This window comes from Equus caballus, chromosome 8, assembly GCF_041296265.1.
Source record: "Equus caballus isolate H_3958 breed thoroughbred chromosome 8, TB-T2T, whole genome shotgun sequence".
NCBI lineage: Eukaryota > Metazoa > Chordata > Mammalia > Perissodactyla > Equidae > Equus > Equus caballus.
Window position 1 is genome coordinate 79,787,762 of NC_091691.1, and position 27,718 is coordinate 79,815,479.

Genomic DNA, 27,718 nt, shown 5'->3' on the forward strand with positions numbered 1-27,718 from the left:
GATGGATTCATGGTGGAATAAAAAAGATATACCACATTAGAGGACTGAGGAAGGAGATGGGTATCACATAGGTGGGGGAAAAGAGCTTTACCTGATTTTTTAGACATAGATATATAAAAAATGTCATAAATATAAAAGTAAAAATAAATACCTAACTTTGGAAGAGGATCAAGATCTAAATATCAAGCATAAATTGATATTTATAAGAGGCATAAAAAGTCTTAAATTTGCCTAATCATATAGAAAATATGCATTAACTTGGGACATTAAACCTGTTTTTTCTTTATTGCTATTTTGATCTTTTGAGTAAACAATAAAAACAGATAATTTACTTTCTACTAAAATATTTTTAACTTGTGAAAGATAAAATGGATTCGGAAGACAGATAATACTAACCCTAATACAATGCTTTAATATTGATCCAATTTGTTGTTCTCTTCCTGGTCAGTCACCCAGTGACCGTACTTAAATGTATGTTTAATATGAAGCGCATACAAAAGAAAAGACACACGACACAGCATTGCTTTTGTCCATTTTCTTTATAATAGCCAAATAGATTCTGGAATCACTAAAAGTTTGTACTGTAAAGCCTTTTTTTAAAAAAATCATAAGCAGTAGAACTCTAAAAATTAATTTTACTGCTGGTGGAAAATAATCATGACAATCTTTATAAAATATTTAACGTAAAACCTCTGAAAAAAATGTTTTGATCACTATAAATACATTGAAGTGAAAGTCAGTACAGATAACCTTAAAAATGGAATTGACAGAAGGAAGTGGAATTGGTCCTGTCACTGGTTATTGCCTCACTTGGGAAAATTTATCAGCTAGCTGCCCCTTTGAACAACATAACACTGATTTTATTGATCATATTTTAGATGTACAATCAGCCAGTGAAAATGGTTGACAGAAAGGGAGTAGAGCCAGCGCTGAGTCTCAGCTCTTCTGCTGTTTGGAAATAGACTCCTTTCTTGCTAGCTTATTTGAAAGTCTTTTTACACGTCTTGATTTACCAAGTTGATAGAGCTCATTTTTTTTCTTTGCTTATTTCCCACTTGTATAGTCAGAAGACACAACATCTCTGAGTTACACAGCAACAGGCCTCAAACCAAACACCATGTATGAGTTCTCGGTCATGGTAACCAAAAATAGGAGGTCAAGCACGTGGAGTATGACTGCACATGCCACCACATATGAAGCAGGTATGTGAAGAAAGTCTAGCTTCGGAATGTCTACTTCTGATCCTTGGTAATGGCGTGTCTCAGGTTCTGCGGAAGTTGGAACATATGTGCACTATGATGTCTAAGTTACACCCTATCCTATATAAAATATTTTATGCTTTATAGTTCGTAGCACTTTTATATGTAATTTTATCCTCCCCACTCTAGGAAAGAAGAAGATGAGTCCCTAGTGGATTAAGTAATCTGGTTTTAATCTGGGTGTTAACTCAGAGGATCTAACTATAAACCTTCTTTGCAATACACTTAAGTAAAGGCAGAAATCCATGCACTGAACTCTGTGCAAAGCATTTGTGTCTTTGATCAACAGTCATGGTAGGTATTTGGAAAGAAATTAGATAGAAAATAAAACATTGCATTACAACTGTAGTCTCATAGATGCTTACTCTAAATAACCTCAACTGGGTATCGGAAGAAGTTTCTGGGTGGTCATGTTCACTTTTTGGAAATAAGACAACATGATGGAAAACCTTCATGGCGTTTGAAATAGTTCAGATCTAAGGTAAATGCAATCCACTGTAAATTTTATTAGTCACGTTTACTGTGGATCACAAATGTTGAGTTTATAACCTTAACAGACATACAGTGTATATGGCATCTTTAGTTCACAGAAATCCAACATGTGAAGAATACAGGATTTAACATGCTTTGTAATTGGTTTCAGGGTATATCATGTTTAGGGGGTAAACTATACTACACATTTCAAAATTTAAAAAATTATGCCAGTGAAAATCTTCTTTGGGTAATCTGAATTTCTCTTTCCATTTGAATTTTTTCCATGGTGATGCAGTTCTAATTTTTATTTCAGGCTACTACCTTAACTCAGAGAGTTCACTGTAAATATTTTTACATTTTTATGGATACTTCTTCCTATAAGAACTTTTCTAGTTTATCTGACTTAATTTCAATATCCTCTTCTTCTATTTTACATGTTTATGTATATTAACTCTTTCTCTTAGCATACTTCCCTGGATGTCAGTGTTCACAGCTTCTTAAGAAGAATAAGACAAGCTGAATGAGTTATGTGCTGTGGGGAGAATAAAGGCCCTTCTCTTCTTTTTTACTTAAAAGGAGATGAAAGGCATTAAATGTAAACCTGTAAGACATTTGGTTTTCTCTGAGTGAAAGAGAAGGAGCAGTAATTTCTGCTTAAAGCAAGCAAATTCGTTCATTTTTTCCTTGCATAAACATAAGATACATGCTAAGATGTGATTTGATGAATGTACCCTACTAATGTCTTGTCAACTGCCTAGCCTTGTAGAGACCCCAATGGTGAGACCCTTTGCTGACAAAAAGATATTAACTTTTAGAAATGTGGTTAGTAGGAAGAGTGATTGTCAAAACAGATAATGATCTGGACAAAGGTGTAAATAGCATGTGGATGAGATCCTTGGGTGATGATGAGAAGCAAGAAGTAATTCACAAGTGTCCGCGATTTTATAACTGTGAGAAGGAAATGAAGTGAATGAAATAACTCTAGGGTTTGCTCCTGGTTCTACAATAATATAAAGACTCTATGTGGCTATGTTGTTATGCACTTGTGCTGAAATTGCTCATGATAAAGATAAGGGCAACTGGCAAATTCTGGAAACAAAATGTTTTATTCTGTCAAAGTAATGAATTCTTAATTTTACTCTAATTAACTTAAGTAAAATAAAAATAACAGAAAGGACACCTGAAATAATGAGATCTCGGAAAGGGACAGGAACCAGTAGTACTCCCAGGCTTTAGAGATAAGGAACTAATGGACCATCCCTTTAAGGCACTGCCATCGCAATGATTTGACTCCATGTGTTTTCTTTCTTTCTATCAATATTTAATTTCCCAGAAGAGAGAATCAGACAGCTAAAGAGGCAAATGGGATGAAAGTCATGAAATTTCTAATTGATGTTGCTACCATGCTCACAGGACACAGAGAGCAGCTTGTTCACAAAGAAACAAGTTGAGTGCTTCTCTAAATGAGGGAGGAAGGAATGGGATGCTAGACAGTCCTAATAACTAATGCCTGATATGATATCCATGGCTGGGAATCCTATAAATCTTGAATGCTAACTTCCATTCATACACTTAACAAGAAATTCAAGCATGGGAAAAATTGTTTGAGAACCAGATAAACCAGAGGGCAGTGCTTGCCCAGTCAACTGAGATATTAATTATGAGTTTCCAATAATGTTCATTTTTAATTGTCAGATCCTGAGATAGAGACTTGGTATAAAAGGTAAAGACAATACAGTCTATATCTTTGTGATAATTGTAATGTAATATGGAAGAAAAACGTGTTAGAAAAACAAACCCTGAAATAACATGAAAAATACAATCAGAGAATTTTGAGTAAGTTGGAATCAGAGCAACTAGATCCAAGTATGAATCCTGTCTGGAGACACAAGGGGAGGTTTCACAAAAGAAATAATGATTGAGCTATGACCTGGGAAGATCATCAGTGCAGGTACTCATTCCTGATGGATTGAAGGAAGGCAGCAGCTTGTACAAAAATGCACAAGCAATATCAGGAAGATGTCTTCAAGAGGCACTAATGAATAGTTCAGAGTGACTGGAACACAGTATTCATGGGACGAGGGGAAATGAGGCTGTGAAAGTAAAATATAAATCCTGCAGGCCTGGTATTTATTATTTCTTGCTATTTATTTAAGTTTAATTCAAAGAGGATGGGTAGTCAGTGAAGAATTTCTAAAAGATGACACCAGGCAATCCCGTGAGATTGGAGAGGAGCAGACCAGAGACGTTCTGTTCTGCTAGACTTAGAGGTGTCACTGAAGCTGTTAGGGTCACATTGTTTTCCAGATTCTAGGCAGTAGTGTGCAGTTCATATGATAATCCTAAACACTTGAACTATCGATTCCAATACCAGAATCTCTATTCACCAACACTCACACGCCTTGAGGAAAAAGAAAAACTTGCATAACACCTAAACTAGATTGGTTGTAGATTGGTTTTTAAAAAAGTGTAATCAACTCTCCAATGTATTATTTTCCTAGCTAAAGTTGAAGAGTCATTTTATCTTTTTTTGAATACAGTAAGAGATTCAGTGAAGCAATCTAATCATCATCATTTGACTGTTTTCTAAATAAGCATCAATTTGAATTTTAACACAGTTAAGAAAAAACAAACTATTCTAACTAGTTAAAAAGAAAGATTATTTAATTACTTCCATAATCAGAAAATTTCTTATTATGCTTGGCATAATACTCTAAGTTAATTTGTGTCTATATGTTACCTTCCTATCTGTGCTTAGAAAATATCTTGACTGAATTCTTTATGAGAATAACCCTTCTTTAAGACAACATTACCTCTTTGGTATTTTGTGTAACTAATCATCTTTTCTTACAAGAATGTCCTTGCTCTGGTTTCATATACACGCAGTCTCTTCATTCAGGGATCAACTACAGAGACCTGTGTTTTCTCTTCCTCTTCCTCTCCTCTTCCTCCCCATCCTCCTCTTCTTCTCTTCTTCCTTCTTCCTTCTCCTCCTCCTTCTTTTTTTCCTTTTTAACTTAAATATATTAAGTACCTCGTCAGGATATTGCAGTTAAGTGCAGCTTTAGTTAACATGGAATCCTAGTAGTTTTGAGAATCAAGTTGTTGGAAATGAAATGATATGATATATGGAAATGTTTGGTGTCTCCTCTATTTGGAATCCTATTCAGGAAGAGTATCTGGAAATAGAGTGTTGATAATGTTCAGATTCTGCACTATACGGCCCAGAGAAGAGCCAAAGAGAATGTAAGAGTGAAGAGGAGTTCAGAATTAGGACCAAATTGTACCCATCTTGTATTACACAAGCATTCCTATGCAGAGATCAAGAAATTCCTCCAGAATCCAACTGTAGAACTTAGATATGTCCTGAAATTGCCTATGTCAATTTAAGGATAACTAAAAGAGGCTATGGATAATAGACTTGGAGCATTGTGGGCTAGCTAGAAGGAAAACTAACTGCATTTCAAAGCATAGAGATTGAGAAAGCAGATCAAAAGAAGCCTGAAAGATACTGTACTGGCTTGGCCAGTTTGTGTCACCTTTAAAATTTCACTGAGCACAATGTAGAGCAGGAAAAATAATCTTCTCTTTACCCTCCTAGGCTCTTGGCTGAGATCCCACTGTAATAAAAGACAGATTAACAGGAGGAAAGAGAAACAAAAGTTTAATAACATGTGTACCTCCTGTATACATAGGAGATACCCAGGAAAACCGAGCAGTTCTTTGAAATAGCCCAAGCCTCCTCCTTAAATATTATCTGCAGCTAAAGAGAAAAGAAGATGTTGGGGGATTGGGAGCCAGTTATGGCAAGTTTTCGGGCAAATCACAGTAAACAAGGATATTGTTATTCTGCAGATTTAAGTCTCTGCCTTCTCCTCTGAGGAGAGTTTCCAGATATTCTGTCATCCTCCTCATCCTAGTACAGACAGGGAGACATTCTTAGAAATGATTTCCCTTGTAAATGTAAATTTCTCTTACAAAAGGGTAACTTCTTGGTTTTCAGAGCTTCTCCTATCTCTGCTGTTTCTTAAAAATCATCAGGCTGAAATAATCCTTATGCCAAAGAGGCATATTTTGGGTTGACAAATTCCGCTCCCTTCAACAACGTGTGGGAAAAGTACCTCTAACTAAGAAAGGTAGAGTTTTGTGCCATCTTACTTCGTACCAGGTCGACACTAAGACCCTCATAGATTCTTTACTTTCTCTATTTTCAAATATTGCTTTGCCTTCTTGTTAGGAGATACCTAGTATGTTACCTAAGCAGGATTTTTTTTTAAGTGTCTTCATTTTATTCTGCCAATAGCGCTATGTGGGACACCGCCTCAGCATGGCTTGATAAGCGATGCCATGTCTGTGCCCAGGATCCGAACCAGCGAAACCCTGGGCTGCTGAAGCAGAGTACGCGAACTTAACCACTCGGCCCTAGGGCTGGCCCCTGAGCAAGATGTTTTGACCTGTGTTTAAGTGCATTATTTCTTTTCCTTGGCTTTTAAGGAAATAATAGAATTAGGTGACATTTTCATTTATAAATCCTACAGTTGTAACAGATTCTGTCTCTTGGAGACATTTAGCTTTTACTCCACAAAAATGGGGTTCTCCTACCTGATGTGCATAATAAAGCCAATTAATTATGGCATCAGCTTTTTGGAAAAGAAAATAGCTTTATTACTAGATCAATCTGCAAGGAAACGGGGAGATGTATTGTCAGATCTGTAACCCTGATTTGGGATTTGGGGCAAAATTTAAGAGGTTAGGGAGAACAAGCTGGCACGTGGAAACACTAGCAGGACAGTGGGCTTTAAGCACTTACAGTAAGGTTCTAAACATTTGTGATAATGTTCTAAATATTCATGGTAAGGTTTTAAACATTTATGGTAAGGTTGGGAAGGAGTTTTAACACCAGATCTTCCTGGATGGTGGACCTTTCACTTCTGTTGAGTCCAACTTTCAAGTTCTGGTCAAGTCCCCGTCCTTTGGTTTCATGGGTAGAAGAACCTGGTTCCATGGTCATTTCAGATCAAGATTTCTTCTTCTGCACACGCTGTGACTATGCGACTGCAAGTTTTCTGGAAAACAATTCTTAATCACTCTGTTGATAAGAGATGGGGTCTGTTCCAACTGGCTCTAGTGGGCTTGTGGTTATATAGCCAGCAGTCTCATTAAGTATTTGTACATTTCTTTCTTCTTATATAGTTCTTACATTTTTAGTGTAGCGCTCACTCAAAAATACTAGTTATACTTTTCTCCTCTGTATTTACACATATTCTAGTCTCCTCTCTATACGCGCACTTTTGGAAGTCATTTAACTTCCATGGAAAAACATTAATTTCTGTATTTTGTTTGCTTATTTAATTCAAATACTTGAAATTGTAAATAAACATGCTATACTACGTGATAAATTCTGAGTGTCAACATCATGGTTAGAAATCCCATAAAAGTCTGTTTCCTTTCACATCCAATGACAAGGCCCTGTCTCTGTTTCATCTCACAGCCCCAACCTCTGCTCCTAAGGATTTGACAGTCATTACTCGAGAAGGGAAGCCTCGCGCTGTCATTGTGAGCTGGCAGCCTCCCTTGGAAGCCAATGGGAAAATTACTGGTAAGCACCTCAGCTTTATTTCCAGCATTATTCTGCTGGCCTGTGAACTTGTGTGCACTGCTCATGCCTTTTGTATATTAGTTTTCTGTTCCAGCATCACAGTTGACTTCCCGACCCTTTCTGATTGTCTCTTCTTGCCCCCTACTGACTGTGGAATTCTTCTATTGGGCATACAAATATGCACATACACACTTCATTTGAGTTGCTCCTTGAAAGATGTATGTTTCAATTACTATAGACCTTTTGTTGTTCCTTCTGTGGAGCATTAAGACAACATTCTAATGCAATGCCTCTGAGCATAAATGACTATAAAGAAGCCAATTTTTTGGCAGTTGTAAAATACAAAAGACAACCAATGACCATGTATTTTTGTATGGCACAAACGAAGGTTTGTCTGGGGTTTTTTAGCTTCCCACTTAGCTTTTATTTAAATCATAAGATTCAGAAAACATTTAATATTAACTGACAGAAATTGAACTTAATGATATTTCACAGTGACAGATTTTATTTTGCCAAATATTGCTGATAACATCAGTGCCTAATTAAAGCATCCATTAGAAGCCTGTAATGTTAATTTAGTATGAAAAATATAATGGAGTTCTATCAGGGATTTTGCATTTAAATGATCACTTTAGGCTTTTAATAGATGTCTCTATAGCATGTAATTATTATGAAAAATATTGTATAGCTAAAAATGTGCACATTATAGTCTAATTAACTTGAACCATTGGGTTAGGCACATGCAAGAGTCACTCCTTTTTCTTCTTTTTTGCATACAAGAGGTGGCTGCCACTATTATAAATTAACAGACTAATTCAGTCATTCTGTGATACAGAGATAAGCATGAAAATTACAGTTCAGATGACACACATTCTTTATGTGAGTTACTTTCTGAATTTTCCAAAGTGAAAAGATAATGTGGAAATTCCAAATGTGATTCAAATTTAAGTTGAAGACTTGTTTTCTCTAGGAAATTGCTCTTACTGCAATAGCAAACAGAATTTTCATTTGAGCTGACAAATATGGAAAAAGAAGAGGGACATAAATTCTCCCCAAAATCTTATACGCTCAGTTGTCACTGTGCCAGCCTTTTTAAAACTGAGGCTGGCTCATTCTAATTTTCTTTTCCTCCCTCAGTGTTATGATCTATTTTCATGGGTTCTATTTCAATATTTTTGTAGATTTTGATTTGGTTACATGATGTCTATTTTATTATGTTATAACAGTTATTTATAAGCATATGATAAATCAACAGATAATGAGTTTAAGGAAAAAAGACAGAATAGAAGTTGTCAAAATAAAAACAGGTTCTGATGGAAAAAATATATTTTTTGGTAAAGGATAAAATAAGCTATATACTATCCAGTTCTCCACTCTTATTTACATAAATCTCATCAAATAGTCAATGTAAACAATAGAATGTGTTTTCAACTCTGAAAGGAAGCTTAATTTTGTTTTTCAAGGGAAAAAGTGGAAGCCTGCTCCAAATTAAGAAATGCAAATTAATCTAAGCAATAAAATTCTATGTTCTGAAATCACAGTGTGTGTGTAAGAATCCTTGTCCACATATTTTATTTAGAGTTGTATGTTGAGTAGTTCTCACTACTAAAACTCGATTCTCTCACAATAATATAGTCAAAGTGTAGGATGCAACACTTTTTACCTTTAAGAACCTAGTTTATTTATTAAAGCCAAGTTGTGATTATTCAGTTGAGATATTTTGACTTAATTCAATAGGAAGTAAATAATAAGAATCTGTAGGAGAGGAAGAACTATTCCTTTACCCTCTAAGTTCTTCTGGCTGACCTAAGAATTACATTGACAAGAGACAGAACAACAGGAGAAAGTCAAACAAATTTAATAACGTGTATACATGGGAGAAACCAGGAAAACAGTAACTCGCCAAAATGGCAGAAGCCACTGCTTTAAATATTGTCTTCGGCTAAGGACAAAGGAGGATGTTGGGGGTAGTGTCTTGAGACTTGAAAGGGGAGGAAGGCAATTTACATGGAGATGGAAAAACAAATGTTTGGTAAACAAATGTTGACCATGCCTTGCAAAGACAATGATAGATGGAGAGGACTTTGATTAAAAGACCCTTGTTAGGTTCCTCCCTGTCTAGCACACCTAATTTATGTTACACTATAGTTATGTTATTAGCTCCTTCTTGGAACAGGCCTTCTATCTTAAATCCTTTTGGGCAGTTAGGGGGAAGGTCAAAGTTTCTTTCAGTCTTTTGTCCTTAAAAATAATCAAGCCAAAGAGACACGTTTTGGGGTGGCCAATTCTGATCCCCCACAAATCTTTAAGACAACTTCTTTTCTCTACATATTTTGATTCATTCAATCAAAACACTTCCAGAAAATGGGATGATAAAATATTCAAAATACCAGACCAGTAGGCAAAGGGCTCAGATTTGCTGCACTTTATTTCTCATGCAAAGTGCAAAGGAAAATGTGGCAAGGCACCTGTGTGCCTACATGGAGGGATGTGCTCCCATCCTACCTTTGTATTTCTAGGTTTTGCTAAGTCCTGGCATGTACGCAGGGTGGGTAAGAACCCAAGCTCCTGAGGGTGATGCCTGGGCAAATTATTTAACCTCTTAGAGTCTCACTTCCTCATCTATAAAATAAGGATAGCAATACAACCTCTTTTGTAGAATTGCTATAATAAAGTACTAAGAAAATTCCCTGATGCCCAGTGAGCACTGCAACAAATTATTATTATTGCAATTTGAAATCCATTCTAGGAGCAGCTTTACTAATGTGCTTTGCATGGAACCCAGATCATCAATTTGCAAAGACATATACTTCAAAAAGATTAAACAAAAAAGAGTACAAAGGAGGAGATTCAGACAATTCCAGTGTCTAAATTCTTTGATCATAAACTGGCAGTTTAGGAATTTGGACTGACATTTTCAGAAGAAAATTATTCAGAATGAATTAAGCATTTATTACATGTTTGGCATTCTGCTAAGCACTTTAGTATTTAAGTGGCCACATATTCCTATCATTCCACTTTGAAATGAAGAGACGAGGGCCTTCTGAGGTAAATAACTTTCCCAAAGTCTAATAACCAACAAGCAGCAGAGCTAGGATTTAAAACTCAAGTTCATGCTCTTAACCATTACACTACGTTTTGCTCCAGCTTATTAGTATTCTACTGACCCTAATCAGTAATTCTCAACTGATTTACAATTTAATTTATCTGAGGAGGGATTGAGCATGGTACTTTTTAAAAGTTCCCCAGGTAATTTTAATGTACAGTCAGAAATGTGAAACTTTGATCTACACAAATGCAGCATGCAACAATATTTAAGATCAGGACCCAGCCAGCCCCAGAGGCCTAGTGGTTAAGTTCACCACACTCCACTTTGGGAGCCCGGGTTCGGTTCCAGGCACAGGCCTACACCACTCATCTGTCAGTGGCCATGCTGTGGTGGTGGCAAAAATGGTCAGGACCAACATAGACAAAGGAAGGAATGAGGTATTTAAAGATTGGTTCCTTCTCAATATGATTTAACAGTAAAGGTTATACTCTCTTTTTCTGTGTCATTTGATACTCTAGTCCAATTCTGCTTTCTTGAAATTCTCTTCTCTCTTGACTTTTGTAAAGTCATCTAACCACTTTTATTCCCACTTCCAGACTATAGCATCTGAGTCTTTTTAGCAGACATTTCATCCACCTGTTCCTTAAGTATTGCTTCCCCAAATGCAGATCTTTTTATTCCCTGTTACCTTCTCTGAAAAAGTGTCTATATTATAGCTGGGCTTCAGTGAATGCAAGCTAATGTCTCTGAAATCTCTATCTCCATCCAAGGATTCTAAATACACACATCCTACCTCATATTGTACATTTCCACTTACCTGTCTTATTGGTACCTCATTCTATTTCCCCAATCCCTGTCTCTCCTCTTCTCCTTCTTTGTTTTTTTTCCTATCACCTACCATAACTGGCCAAATAATGCTGTTATATTCCGTAATAGGTTATAAGACCACCCAGGATTGTGGACCCAGCTAGGCACCACATTGTGATCACGTGTCCAAATCTTCTTGCTCTCATCATTTCAAAACCCTCCACAGTTCACCCAGTTGCAAAAGTTGGAAACTTAGTCGTCTTGAGTTTTTCTTATTTATCTTCTTTCCATGTAATCATGAGAGAACATCTAAATGCTTATAGTACAAGGCTGAAAGCTTCATGAGAACAGTTTTCAGATTTTTTTTTTAAGATTGGCACCTGAGCTAACAACGGTTGCCAATCTTTTTTTTTTTTTTGCTTTTTCTCCCCAAATCCACTCCAGTTGTATATTTTAGTTGTGGGTCCTTCTAGTTGTGGCATGTGTGACACTGCCTCAACATGGCCTGATGAGCAGTGCCATGTCCACGCCTGGGATCCAAACCGGCAAAACCCTGGGCTGCCGAAGCAGAGTGCATGAAATTAACCACTTGGCCATGGGGCCAGCCCCCAGTTTTCAGATTTTGTTCAATGCTTTCTCCCCAGTAACAAGATTCTTCATACTTAGTAGGTAGTTGATATTTATTGAGTAGAATAATAATTGAATTTCTATTAAATTTGTTGTTTGATTTGAAACCAAAGCTCCAGTTCTTCCAAATAAGACACTTCCTTAAGCTTTATTAACATTAATAAATAAATAGCTGTAGCATTTATAAGCAATTACTATGTAGAATGTAATAGAAATACTCATATACATGAAAATGCATTATCTCACAGTAACTTGTTTTCAGATGAGAAAATTGAGACAGATGAAGTAAGTTGTTCAAGGTTGCAAAGCTAGTAAATGATAGAGCTATGACTTGAGGTCAGGCCTTCCTGAATCCATAGCCTACAATTTTTCACCACAAAGAAACAGGAAATGGATCCTTCTTTCATTATATATCTAGCTATATACATGATTATCAGAATCAAGTCTTTAAAGATGAACAGCCCACAGTGGGCTGAGCTTCTTGCTGGGAGGAGTCATGTCGCATATCTTGGTCTTCTTGGTACTTAGCAGTCTACATGATCCATGAAAGGGAATCAATATTGAGTAAGAAGAAGTATGGAAAAAAAGAGTGGTAGAATTGAACACTTTCTGACACTTTGCCTCTGGAATTACAACTACCTATTTGCATAAGCAGGGTCAAAATGACAGATGTATGGTATTACAGTTTATATGTATTTAGACAAATGTGATTCCATTGTGGGAGTGCCCAGGCGAGTTGACTATCCCAGGTCTTACAGCTTGTGATAGAATATAATACTTCATTGTTTGGCTAGTAGTGGTGGGTAAGAGACAAAAATGAAGTAGAAAAAAGGAAAGAGTAAAAGATGGAGAATGACGGAGACTTGGACACAGAGAAGTGAATATATTGGTACAGAAAGATAGTGAGAAACCAGTGAATTTGTTCCAAGCTTTGTGGTTATATGGAAATCTATAAGGGAAGATTTCAATAATGGAGTTACTATCCTCCAAACACACCAAACTCATACATCCAAATGAAGTTGTCCACTTTCTCTGAAGTTGTCCACTTTCTCTAAGGCCAATTTTTAGAGTTTTGAATGATATAGTCTGTTTTTCTTCTCCATCTCAGCTCTCAAATGTACAGAAAACCACAGGCTTCCTCATAAATATCAGGAAAGTGCTCAAATACAATTTGGAATTATCAGCACCTGATGCTTGAAACTTCGACCTTATTTACTTGATGCCAGAACAGTCATTTTCAAATGCTTGACTGAATACTTTTTATATACGAAAAAGCACAGTGAAGGCAAATATTATATTCTCATTTGTTAAATGAAGAAAATCAGGAATATGTGTAGCTGACCTGGGATGCGAACACAATTCTCCAAACTTTCAGGTTCATCATGGACTTACAACAACCCATGAAAACTTTGACAATCTCATTAAATGTCATGAGTGTAAAACTGATGTGGTTACAGGCTGGGGTATGTCATTCAATAAGTGAGTTTCAATACCTATTATGCGAAGACTATTTTATTAGTTTTTTTGAAGAATAAAAATTAATATAAGATAAGGCTCCTGAACTAAAGGAATGTTTTTATTCTTTTAAGAGATAAGATATGCACATCATAAAAGCTAAAAAAAATATTACCAGTACGAGAGTCTTCTATTTAATCAATGTGGTTCTTTGGGGACCAAGATGGAGAGCACTCTGGCTGAAAGAATATTAGGAGATTTTATTGATGTTGATCATGGGGGCTGAGTTATAAATGAATAAACATCCATGAGTCAAAACAACTCCCTTATACAATGATATTTCACAATCCTTTTTGGACTGTATGCCTCCAATTTTAATATTAGCCAGAGGGAAAAGTCAAACAATCTTTCCAAGTTTTGTGAGATTCTTTATCTTGATAAGCTTTTTATCTTCTCCTGAGTTCTCCGCATCTTAAGACATTGATATCTGCAGCATCACCTTCTCAACAAATGCCAAAAAATACACAGATTCCACATATCAGCTAAAGCAGCGATTCCTGACCTTACCTGAACACAGAAATCATCTGGGGTGTAGATCACTAGGGTTACCATTAATCTATTGTATTAGCTGTTGCTGTGTAACAATATTATCACAAATCTATCAGCTTGAAACAGCACACATTTGTTCTTTCACTGTTTCTGTTGGTCAGGAATCCAAGCACAGCTTAGCTGGGTACTCTGCTTCAGGGTCTCTTATAAGGTGACAGTCAAGGTGTTAGCTTAAGTTGATGTCTCATGTGAGGCTTGACTGGGGAAATATTTGCTTCCAAGCTTATGTGGTTGTTGGCAGGATTCAGTTCCTTACTGGCTGTTGATCAGAGCCTACCCTCAGTTCCTTGCCACGTGGTCCTCTCCATCTGACAGTTTGTTTTACCAATGCCAACAAAGGAGAAAGTCTATAGAGTTGGCTAGCAAGAAAAAAGTTATGATCTTGTTTAACATAATTATGGAAGTGATAGTCCATCACATTTGCTGCATTCTGTTGGGAAAAAGCAAGACTTAGGTCCTGTGTAGACTCAGACAAAAAGGTTTACACAAAGGTGTGACTACCAGGAGGTAGGGATAATTGGGGCCAGCAAAGACTCTGTTTGCCACACTTATTGAATCAAAATGCCCTTTCTTGGAGTCTCTGTTGTGTAATTTGTACTCAGCCCCCAGGTAGTTCTTATGATTAGGCAGATCTGGAGAAAACACCAAACTTGGGAAAAGGTGAGAACCAAAGCAAAATAGATGCAAGTTTTCAACATTGATCTGAATTTAAGGGAAATAGACTTCTGAATTTGGAGTTTGCAACTTTGCTTAATCCCACAGAATCTCAAGGAAGAAATTTCAGTTCATTGTCTAGAATGCATCCCCCAAACCCAGGCCTAATTCTGTAAATCACTATGGGATTAAGTGACAAACGATACAGAATCATATAAATGCTCTTACACTTTCTTGATGTGTATTACAAAGTTTACAGAAAGGAGGCTTGCTATGGAAGAAGGTTTCATATGTTAGATGTAGCTTAAACTAGACCCTGGTGGATGGGTAGGATTTGGCTAGAGAAAGTGAGGAAAGGAGGCATGGTGTGAGGAATAAGCAGGAGGTAGGAATAAGCATAGTATGGAGACCAGTCTTCCTGGAGTAAGGGTTTGTGCTGAGATGTAGGTAGTGCGCATAGTTATTTGGGGAGGGAAGTGAATCTGAGTCAGAGAATCCTGTGACATAATCATTGACAGATCTATGTGTAAAGTTCCCCAGTCCAGATGGGGCAAACGAGACTCAAAAGAAAGGAATAAGTGAATCAAAGAAATACACTTGCTTTTAAAATGTAATTTACAAAGAATGTATTCAGTGCATAAGAATAGACCTAGGGACTTTTGTGGCCTATCTGGTGCAGATATCACTGCAGACTTTTGATAGAAATGGAGCCTGGCACCATATTCACGTAGCAAAGACACCTGTGATGAGCTCTTTTGCAGTTTCATCAGATAGTGTAATATAAAATTATGAATTAATGCTTTTAAATAAAAGCTAGCTTCCATATTGACTTAGTGTTCAAATGTGAATATTATACAGGGCTACCTGGATTTGTTTGGGTGCATATTAGACTATTGCCGCTGAGTACACAACCAGAATTCAAGCATCATATTTCCTTATGCAGAGGGTAAATGATACTATCAAGTGATAGATTATTAATATTTGAGATAACTAAATAATCTATGATTATCCAGAAATACTTTTTCTTTCTTTTTGCCTAGGTGGGATGCACTAGGCAAATCCTGCACTAACGGAAACAGTGTTGGATTTTTAGTATGGCAGTAGAGGATATTATTCTAGCCCTCTCTAGCCCTTTCACCACCTAGCTTGGGTCATCCTCAGCTTCATAATCTGTGAAGGAAAGCAACAGTGCCCCTGCCGACCTCACAGAGTCATTACAATAATCAAATATCATTTATTTTTATAACACTTTATGTGTAACATTTTAAATTTGTCAATGTATTCTTGTTATTTAAGCACAAACCAAAATAAACATTTATTTTCATTATTGGACTACAGTGAAAATTATACAGACCTGTTATCTATGTTTCACATTTTTCATCATGCTTATATATTAGAACAAACCAGTAATCAGGATTTATAAGCAGCAGAAACCTCACATTTTTTAATATGGCAGATATTTTTATTTCTAATGACTTATTCCATTTTCAGGTTCTGTGTATTGAAGCAATTATTTGTCTAATTCTTGCAATATGAAAACAATCATTGCTTGCCTAACTGAATACTGTAGTTTATAGATTGTGGACATGTAAGTAATCATTGTGAATTATATTTCGGAAACATGAATGTTTGGATGCAGAAGTATAGCATGCAGTCAGTACACTAAACAAAGTTGTATTCATCTATTTACACAGCTTACATCTTGTTTTATACCTTGGACAAGAACATACCAATTGATGACTGGATTATGGAAACAATCAGTGGTGATCGGCTTACTCATCAAATCATGGATCTCAACCTTGACACTATGTATTACTTTCGAATTCAAGCACGAAATGCCAAAGGAGTGGGGCCCCTATCTGATCCCATCCTCTTCAGGACTCTTAAAGGTTTGAATCATTTCCTATTATTGCCTTTCTTTTCCTATTGGGTTATTATAAAATAGTTTGAGAGTCTGTGTTAAAAATTGCCCTACGTCATCTCTGTTGGAAACATGACTACAGTGGACATTCAAAATAAATTAAAATGTAAATTAAAACCACAATGAGATATCACCTCATGCCTGTTAGAATGGTTATCATCAAAAAGACAAGTGATAACAAACACTGGCATGGATGTAGAGAAAAGGGAACCCTTCTGCACTGTTGGTGGGATTGTAAGTTGGTGCAGCCATTCTGGAAAACAGTGTGGAGGTTCCTCAAAAAATTAAAAATAAAACTACGATATGACCCAGCAGTTCCACTTATAGGGATACATCCAAAAGAAATGAAAACACTAACTCAATAAGAGATCTGTGCTCCCTTGTTGATAGAAGCATTTTTTTACAATAGCCAAGACATGGAAACAACCTAAGTGTCCATCAATGGATGAATGGGTAAAGAAGTTGTGTTATATATATACAATGGAATATTATTCAGCCATAAAAATCAAAGACATCCTACCATTTTTGACAATTTGGATGGATCTTGAAGGCATTATGCTAAATGAAATCAATCAGACAGAGAAAGACAAATACTGTATGATCTCTCTTATATGTAAAACCAAACCAAAAACAAAAAGCACCAAACTCACAGAAAAAGAGATCAGACTTGTGTTTGCCAGAGCTGGGGTGTTGACAGAGGGGGAATTGGAGGAAGGTGGTCAAAAGGTACAAACTTCCATGTGTAAGATAAATAATTACTAGGGATGTAATGTACAACCTGATGACTATAGTTAACACTGCTATATGGTATGTAGGAAAGTTGTTAAGAGAGTAGATCCTAAGAGTTCTTATCACAGGTAGAATTTTTTTCTTTTCTTTTTGTTGTATCTATATGAGATGATGAATGTTATCTAAACCTATTGTGGTAGTCATTTCACAATATATGTCAATCGAACTATCATACTGTACACCTTACGCTTATACAGTAAGGTATGGTAATTATTTCTCAATACACTGGAAAAAATTATTTCATTAATTAAAATGTACCTTTTTATGCTGAAAGCCAGCATGTCAAAGGAAGATCCATTGTGTTATCACATTTTCTGCCATCAGCACAAGTCATATATATTTAACTTGACTTTTTCATCATAATCCTTTTGGAATTTTGTATTGATTTCATGTATATTGGTTCTATTCAAAATATAATGAAATCCTTTAACCATTTTATGTAAGGGAATAAAAATTAAAAAGCATTGAATTATGTGAATGACATAATATTGCCAACTTTAAATATTTTCTTTCCAGAACTATTGTTCTTATATATTAAAGGAAATTTTGATATGACAGGACAGAAAATCTCGAACAAAATGAATGTTTATTTTAAGGACCCAGAGTAGCAGCAATAAAAAAAAATCTTGCACTATGATTACTAGATGAAAACTCAACATGCTTGCAAGAATAAAAATTGCTACTCAATTTAAGGATCGTTATATGTTCATACAGAAAAATGCTAAGCCCCAAGAATAGTGACTACATAAAAATAATCTTCACATAAGCCCTTTCTATTTTAGAACACAGTATTATTTTTCTGGAGGACAAATGGTTTCAAGAGCTTCTGTTATTTAACAGTTGAGAATAATTTGAATGTTCCATAGCTGATATTTAAAGTTGTATATTTGAGGCATGATGTGTATTGTTCTAAAGGACACTTGGCTCTTAAATCTGAGCCTATGCCTATATATCTGGCTGAAAACTTAGTAATACATGATGGCAAACAACTGGAAAATTAGAAACACGTACCTGATTGACATTTTCACCCAGAAGCGTCTTAGAATGACTATATAGTCTATTTTTCAATTCTCTTAGGAAAAGTACCCTAATAAATAGTGAACTTTTGAATTCTGATTGAGTGAACTATTCGAAAGCTGGATTTGGTAACAGCTAATCTGAAAGTTTGCCAAGAACACACAAATGAGCATTCAGCCTAAGCAGGCTTGACAGTTCTTAACGACAGAGTGGAAGCTAAGAGGGAGGCACAAGGAAAGGTGCTAATCTTTATCTACCCAGGTTTTTCAGATTTCATGTTGAAATCAGTCTCACTCCAAATGAGCAATCGAAAGAAAACTGGTTATTCATTTTGTGGGAACATGAAATGTAACCAGATAATGTTTCACAATACTTCATCTTTATCTATAGACAAGAGCCAAATTAATTTCATGCTCACAATTCGTGCCAACTAGAGATCTCAGGCAGAGTTTAAGATGACTTAAGGCATCCAAATGTATTAAGCAGCAGAGTGATGAGTTATCATAGGATTTACAGGCCACACTGGTAATCAGCCTGCATATTATTTAATGAACTCCATTACTCATTTGGTACTGTTTACCCCAAGTGCCCTAAACTCATCTATGAAATAATGTTCTGAACTAAGAACAAATTCAGGAATTTGTTATATGTCATAATAGTCCACAAGAGTTATTTCTAATATCCTCATTTGAGTGTTTAACATTGTCTACTCTAAGTATGTCATGCTAGATTAACAGTCTATTAGATTTTTTAAACAAATCTTGCTCATGTGGTAAACTAAGTTTCAGATGTCTGGAGCACATTTAAAATTATTCAGAAACATTGATATTGCCCATCTTTATCAATAATTAATATTGTACATGCATGCATCTTACATGTTACTTACAATGACAAATGTTCTAAGGTAAATAAATTACTCATCATAAGAGATTTGAAGCCACAATGAACCAAATTTACCCTAAAAGACATAAAATTACGCTATTGGTCTCTGATTTAAGATTTTCAGTTTCCAAAGCTACTTGAAAACATAAGGCCTCTGTTCTTCAGATGTAACTTTGTTTGACAGAGAGAAAGGCTGACATGTTGTCCTGAAGCTGAGGAAACTCTCAGCAGTCTACTGGGTAATAGGCAAGTGTTTCATTGCAAATCATGCCCCAGGCAGGTGTCCTCCAGCTTTATCCTTTCACATTCAGTCTTTGCAAAGATAGAAGCATTTTCTACTGGAGACTAGAGTTTGTCTTTTTGGTTTTAGCCACCAGACAGAGAGATACAGGAAACTCAATCAGTAGCACCGGTTAATTAAAAGAATATTTATAATTAAAAGGGGATTAAATTACTGTACCCTTATGTACATCCATATATGTGGCGTATGTGATTCTTTCTTTGGAATGTTAATTAAAAGAGTGCTGAACGTGATTTTCTGACCAGATAAGATTCTGCAAATACCTACCTCCCTTTCCCAAATCCTCTGTGTTATGGTACCTACACACTGAGGAACCCTTGGAAGATATATAAAAGGCGTGCTTATCTCTGCTTATCACGTAGGTTGTTCCCTCCAGTAAAGTAAGCTTCTCCATGTTGGCCTATCACATAAGGCAGGAAGGATGCTCCCGATGGAGTGAACCAAAGAAAATTTCTGTAGAAGGATGAAGTTATCTCCTATACACTGAGAAGCAGAATCTTAAGCAGTAAAAGAGCTGTAGAGTATGGTGTATTCTCTGGAAATCCTTAATGGTCATTCTGAAATGTGCATCTCTCCCATCCAAGGATATAGAACTGAAAGCTCTGTACCAGAACACAAAAAAGTTTTAGTCTTCAAATTATTTTGTGGCAAAATACATGATTTTCTTGACAAATGACAGGAGCAATTATCAAGTCAAGGCACAAATTACAATACTTTTAAGCCATTTTTTGTCTTTAATGAAAAATAATTTTTAGAGTATATTTGGTCCTTCTTGGGAAATACACTTTATTGGGTAACCTTTCTTGAGCCCTTCAAAATTTCTTAAGTTGTAGCCAGTCCAGATTTACTAACAGTAAAATAAATCCAGAAAAGAACAAGGGTGAGATTGTCCACTATAAGATACATTTATTTGTCACTTGCTTGAAAAGTTTCTTAGGGGGTAGATAATGCATGTATATAATTAAAGACAAAGGGAGAGATGAAGAATGGAAAGGAGATGAGAGTGGTTTTCTTCTCTTTTTTTTGATATCATTTCAAACAGTTTTCCATAAATGTAAGATACCGATTGAGATAGTTTCTCAAGTGTGTCCTGTTCTAGCTTCCAAACTTTTAACCCTTCCTGGATTGTGTGGTCACATATGATCCTGACATATTCTTCCTTATTCTTACTGGAGACCTGGTATGGCACTTCCTACAATATAGTGTCCTTCCTAAAAAGCTACATTAGAATCCTATCTTTGTCTATAAACTACAGAGAATGCAGTTGCCTGTTAAAAGCACCTTTCATCAACAACCCCCTAATATTATAATAAAATGTATTTTGAGACGTCATTATTCTTCAATGGGAAATGAGAGAGAAAATCAAGATAAAAATTAAATTGCAATGATTAGATTAGAAAAGATTGGATTACATGGCCTGGTGAATTGAAAAATATTTGTTAAATCTTGAGGAGATACAAAGACATTTATAAAATTTATTTAAAGATTATAAAATCTTAATATAATAAGCACTCTTGTGTACACCATTTTCCAAAAAGTGATTCAAAATTAAAAGTCTACTACTTGTTAAGATGTCTTTCTTAGTATATCCTTTCCACAGAATATGTCTACATATTATTTTAAAATGAAAGAAATTGTAAATTATTTCTGGTTTAGAAACTTGTCCTTCTATGTTGTGACATTGATAAATCTTGTTCATCTGAAGGAGGCTTTGTTAACTACATCATTGTTTAAGTATTTCAAATCTATGCAGTCTTTTGGACAATGATTCATGTGCCTTCATTTAGAAAAGGAAGGACCACCACCTGTAAGGCAACTGCTTTAAGTTATTTTTCAAACAGTGTTGATGGATGTGCTAATGAGACTACTTCGCATAATGAAAGAAGTGACTAGGTTATAGGTTGCTTTCCATGGGAATGCTATTACATTTTTCTCTGTGTGAGCCTAACTGAGACATAAACAAGAAGAAACTAGCAAGTGTAGTAGCCTACACATCAAGTTTGACTACACTTGAGTTAAATATGCCCAAAAGTCTCAAAGCTCAAAGAAATTCAAATATATGTGAAATAATTCTAATTGATGAAGACTTACAAAGATCGACACTGGTCAAAATGTCATATCACAATTTCTAGAAAAGCAGAGGTACTAGAGATTTACCTCCTCTCTAGTTATATGTGGTTAAGAGAAAAGAAGCCTCCCCCAAATTAGAGATGTTTTAACATTTAAATATTATTTTCAAGAACACTATTCATCACTCATCTGAAATCATGAACAGCTCAAGACTTTTCTTCACAATGTCTAAAAATTTATGAAACCATTTATACTAAACCATATTTATGATATTTTATTATTTTACCCTATCCATGTGAGAATTGGTTAAGTTTTTTTGTTGAAAAGAAATGAATACAAGAACATAGCTTCCTTAACTTATTTAAAATATATGGGTGATAATTACTTGGTAATCACATGCATTTTTTACTCTTAATTGTGTTTTTAATTAGACTTGCATGATGATCATTCTGAGTTTATGTTTAGAGGAATGTGACAAATAGCATTTTTTAGAACACATTTGTACAGCAAAACCATTATTTTCCACTTTTTTCCTCTATTTAATAGAAATAATCACGTTAACCTTGATTGCTTATCAATTTTGTTTCAATAGGGCATTGGCCTTGATATGAGAACTTGCTAACAAAACTCCTGATTTGAAATGTCTGCTTTCTTGATGGGAACTGTGAAAGTCTAATAACGTTGTTTCTTTTTTCCCCACAGTGGAACACCCTGACAAAATGGCTAATGACCAAGGTATGGTGGCTCAATCTGTCATTTTTTCCCTCCTTGAGTCAATCCTCTTAGAAATGTCAGTCATTATTTTGTATTCCTCCTTTCACCTGGGCCATACACCTGATGAAGCAGACACTGGCATGATAATTAATCTTATTAATGAAGTTCTGCTTGGCTGAGGCTGCGGCTCTGATAGGGAAGATGTAAATTTTCTTGAGAGGAAATTGTTTTGTCTCTATTCTGAAGGACCAATTAAAATGTCAAGCTTCTTTGTATGAAATAAATTTTTAGTCTCTGTCTGCACTTCTGAATAATTCACATTAAGTATAATTAAGCTCAGCATAATTTTCAAGCTGTTCTTGCAACCTTTCATGAGCTATGGATTAAAGTTCTGTAGCTCTAGAGAGAAAAATCATAAATTATGTGTGCTTTCTCTCTACAATGAGCTTCTTTTAATAAATAAAAACAAAGTTAGGTCAACTTTTTTAAGGCATTACTATTATTAATTTTGAAGTCAGAAACTTTTATTCCATGAATCAGATGCTGATTTAATTTGGAGTATTTTCTCCTCTTTCCACTCATTTGCTAAAAGCTCATTTGGGTAGAGAAACAGGGATGGTTTTACACAAAGGAAATTGGAGATAAATAAGAGTTATCCATCAATTCACGGGTAGATATGAATTTGTGTTACCATGATTTGTAGCCTCATAAATTAGTATTCCATTATTTTACACTAAGAATAATTAGCGGAATGCTAGAGAAGGAAAAGAATAGTTTGCGAGTTTTATTTTTTGAGGATATTATATTCTTTAAAGAAGGGGGAGTTTGGAAATACTCATAACTGGTTATAGTCAATGTTGTCAGTGTTTCTTGTTTCAAATTGTACTGCTTGTGTAATTTGTCTCTTGCTTTTGACATCCAGCCTCAGCAGAACCTCCTTGCAAACATCACGTCTCATAAGGCCCCATGTTGGAGATTGGGGAAAATATTCTTTTCAACAAGAACACTTTTAAACTTTCGAAAAATATTAAACATCCAGGCCCACAAAGAGCAGAAAGTTGCCTGCATGACTAGTATTTTATTTCATTACCCTGTGTTCAGGTTTGTCTCTGGCTCTTTATACCATGCCTCTGCTTAAGAGAACATTGCTAGGGCTTCAAGCACAGAGCAATAGAAATGATGCAGTGCACGGAAATGTCCCCCCAGGGCTAACATTTCCATTAATCGCCTAGCTGTTCCGGCTGGCTTCCACTTAAAATATTTTCATAAGATCAATATCTACTAAACAGTAATATTTGTAAAACTATTAATGATGAGTAATTGTCAGTGAGCATGTATTTACTTAGGTAAATTAAACATTAGTGCTGGCCAAATCCACGCTGGAATAGTTAATCAGCTCGACTGGTCTTATTATTTCAGTTACCAAATAATTAAAACAACCCCTCATTGCCCTCTTAACTTAAATGAATTTGGAGCTTCCACAGGCAGATAACTCCTAATTTTTGAAATTATGTTTGGAAAAATATATAGAGAGACAGAGAGAAAACACACAAAACATGTATTAAAAGTAACTGAGACAGATAAAATGTTACAGTATTAGCCACTTGGCTGATGACATGCCCACACTTTTCAATAAATGGATTTCCAGTTGTCTCTGGATTCCTTGTAATTGCTTTTTGCTGTAATTTTTTCAGTTAACTGTTTTGTTTAATATTATTTTAACCTACCAAAAAATTCATTTTGTAAATTGGTGCTTTTATGAAAGAAAAAAGAATAAATTGTTCTGTAGTCTCTCTGATCACACACTCTCCATAGATTTTACTTAGATTTTCACATCAACAGTGAAATAAGATCAATGATAAGGAACAAAAGGAATTCCTAAGAATTATTGCCAGTGGCTGAGTCTAATAAATATTTGGGTATTTGTTCTTTTTCTTCATCTAATATTACTTAGAAAGATTCTGTCACATATTATACTACTTGGTGCCTTATTCAATCACGGCAGGTATACAGTTGATCAAATTGATAGTTTCTAAATTTTACATCAAACTCAAATCACTTGTAAAATTGAAAGGGACTGATGACATATAATTTAGTGGTTATAAATAAAATCTTTAAATTCTTACCAGGAAAGCATATAAAATTTACTGGCCACTAAAAAGCTCTTTATAAACAAAATCAATCTTCTGAGTTGATGACCAAGTGTATGAAAAATAACCCAGATTAAAGATCCCTCTAAAATTGATGAAAATAATAGGAAAAAGCTGTTTTGAATGTTCCCACTCAGCATATAGCAAATCAGTTGAATATGCTTTATTGTGCCCAGTTAGACCAATTTGTCCCCTTCGCACAGTGAGGAGATCCCACTGTTACGGGAGCTGAATTTCTGGTGAGGAAAAAATTCCCTGAGAGAAAATTTGGCACCTTGGGTCAGAGTTAATCTTGCAAAGATGAATCCTAAATAGAAAAACAGGAGTTTGGGTTTGACTTATATGAGAGAAAACGGGAAACGTTTTGATTGTTTTTTTTTTTTTTTTTTCTCCTTTTTCTCCCCAAAGCCCCCCGGTACATAGTTGTGTATTCTTCGTTGTGGGTTCTTCTAGTTGTGGCATGTGGGACGCTGCCTCAGCGTGGTCTGATGAGCAGTGCCATGTCCGTGCCCAGGATTCGAACTAACGAAACACTGGGCCGCCTGCAGCGGAGCGCGCGAACTTAACCACTCGGCCACGGGGCCAGCCCCCGTTTTGATTGTTTTGAAGAAGTGTCTTCGTAGACTCTTGTCACAATTATTTTTTCTTGAAATCTAGAACCAGCCCTGAAAAACATAAATGTGACAACAAAAACTCAGTTATATTGGGATCAGTTATGATTTGGGGAAAATATTTTCTTCTGGATAATAGTACCAGTAGTATGAAAATGATAGAAAATTTACATAGAACTCTTTTTACCTTTATGTAATTGTGAACTGATTACATCTAGCATTTTCTTAACCCTTTAATTTCAACCTACTCTATAATTCCCCTTTTTTGCAGCCCCTTATCTCTTATTCCACATCCTAATTGTTTCTCTACACTTTTCCAGGTACAAGTGGCCAATAAGTTTGAAAGTAATTATGAAATTTTAGAAATTAACCAGAGTTTAGTTTTTTGGAGGGTCTGGTAGGATAGGGAAATTGTATGGGCTTTGTGAAATGGGTGCAAAAGGCGCAGAAATGCTCTGCTTTAGATTTTTTTCTTTTTTTCTTTTCTATATTTTGGTAAAAACTCTGTCAATTTGTGTGTCTGTGTGAGTGGGTGTATAATGGTAATGAACCCATATGAAGCTCTTAGCACCAGTCAGTGTTCTAAGAGCTTACCCTGTATTAATTCATTTAATCCTCATAACAATACTGTGAGAGAAGGACTCTTATTTTCTCCAATTTAGTGATAAAGATGTTGAAGCTCAGAGAGTTTAAGTGACTTGCCTAAAGACACACAGCTAGTAAGTAGCAAGGCCATGATTCAAATCCAGGCAACAATGTTCCCCAAACCCTTGTTTTTAACCACTAAGAGTATTCATCACATATGTTACACATATCCATACACAACTACACACACACTTGCACATTTCTCTAAAGTCAGTCTATCTAACGTTTGTGGATGGTTATTTCCCAATATTAGCTTTCCTTTTCCCCGCTCTGTGAATATTCTAAAGAACAAGACAAACGGCTTTCACTCTGGGGTTATCTTATTAGTGGGAAGTCACAGCACTGAATACCATATTTCTGATCCTGACAGTTGTTTATCTCAAGAAACACCGGGATGGTGCTAATTCCACTGTCTTGGTCAGCTTGGGCTGCCAATACAAAATACCAATGACTGCATGGATTAAACCACAGAATTTTATTTTCTCACAGTTCTGGAAGTCAGAAGTCGTAGATGAAGGTCCCCCAGATTTGGTTTCTGGTGAGAACACTCTTCCTGGCTCACAGACCCCTGCCTTCTTGCGGTTTCTTCACGTGGCTGGGAGCAAACTCGCTCACTCAAGTTTTTTCTTATAAGGGCACTAATTCTATAAGACCAGGGCTCTAACCTTATGACTTCATGTAAGCTTAATTACGTCCATAAAGACCCCTATCTCCAGATACAGTCCCTTTGGGTATTAGGGATTCGACATATGAATTTTGAGGAGGACACAGTTCAGGTCATAACATCCACATTTGCAAACAAAAGCTGTAGGGGCCGGCCCGGTGGTGCAGTGGTTAAGTTCGCACAGTCCACTTCATCAACCTGGGGTTTGCCAGTTTGGATCCTGGGTGCGGACCTGCACACTGCTTGTCAGCCATGCTGTGGCAGACATCCCACATATAAAATAGAGGAAGATGGGCACAGATGTTAGCTCAGGGCCAGTCTTCCTCAGCAAAAGAGGAGGATTGGCGGCAGATGTTAGCCCAGGGCTAATCTTCCTGAAAAAAACCCACAAAAAAACAAAAATAACAAAAACAAAAGCTGTTCTTTCATTCTTTCACTCTTTCACTGATTATCTTCCTAGTTTTTCAGATGAGGAAGCAGAAGATAATGTTTTGCTTAAGGTCACACAAATATAGTTGTGGGGCAGAGCTGGAACCCAAAAATGTTTCTCTCTGACTCCCAGAGAGCATAGTCTTTCCACTGTAGGCTCTTGCTATACTTAGGAAAAATTTGGCTTTTTGCTTTTCTATCATTAGCTTAAATCTTTTAGAGCTTCTCACAGAAGCATTTATGAAAGCCACTTGTTTGGGGGTTGGAATGGAAGATAGTCATAATTGTACAATAAGACCACTTCTCAAAGGTGATTATGAGATCAAACTTTTAATCTTAAAGGATTGTTTTTGCATCCATATATTCTGTTTAACCCCTGAATATTGTTATCCACTTTGAAGTGCCTATGTGTGAAAATTAGTAATTCTTAGCGTAAGCACAAATATTGACAATTTCATGTGTGTTTCCATGCTTGCCTGTTGTGGCATTAGAGTAGGTGCTATGGGCATGACACAGTACCTTAAGGGGGCAGGAATCTTCGTGAAATGATCTGCATCATTGCTGAAATGAATCAGGAAGAAGACGCTTGCCTCAAGCATCCTCAAGTGTCTCTAATTCTCTGTGACCTGCAGAGGAGTGATCTAAAATACGAGGCCTGGGAAAGAGGCATCAATTCATAGACCCGTTTATAGAACCAGATGAAGGCAGCCTGCTGAGAACTGCACTCCCACTGGGGAGGGAGCATTACTCTCCTCTGACTCGTGGTGATGGCTGATAATGCTCTGGCTTTCCTATCAGCAAGCATTCAGTGTGTGCTCAAAGAGCAGTGGAATAGAATCAGATGCCTCAAATGCTGGTACCATCCTGCCACTGTGACCTCCTGTGCGACCTTGGGCATGTGACTGAACTTCTCTCAGCATCCCCACCAGTAAAATGATGACTTTAGACCAAATTATCTTTTGGTTTCTCTCAAGATTTAAGATTATCAAGCT

At 36.1% G+C, this 27,718-nt stretch overlaps 1 protein-coding gene across 1 annotated transcript in view; it reads left to right on the forward strand.

The window, feature by feature from the left end:
* The window catches only part of DCC (DCC netrin 1 receptor), a 1,092,740-nt gene that overhangs the window by 978,463 nt on the left and 86,559 nt on the right, over positions 1 to 27,718 (forward strand). Inside the window, exons 18-21 of the mRNA XM_023647823.2 lie at positions 1,064 to 1,202; positions 7,225 to 7,332; positions 16,228 to 16,422; positions 22,216 to 22,248. Coding sequence (XP_023503591.1) covers positions 1,064 to 1,202; positions 7,225 to 7,332; positions 16,228 to 16,422; positions 22,216 to 22,248 — 475 coding nt within the window. The remainder of the gene's footprint in view (positions 1 to 1,063; positions 1,203 to 7,224; positions 7,333 to 16,227; positions 16,423 to 22,215; positions 22,249 to 27,718) is intronic.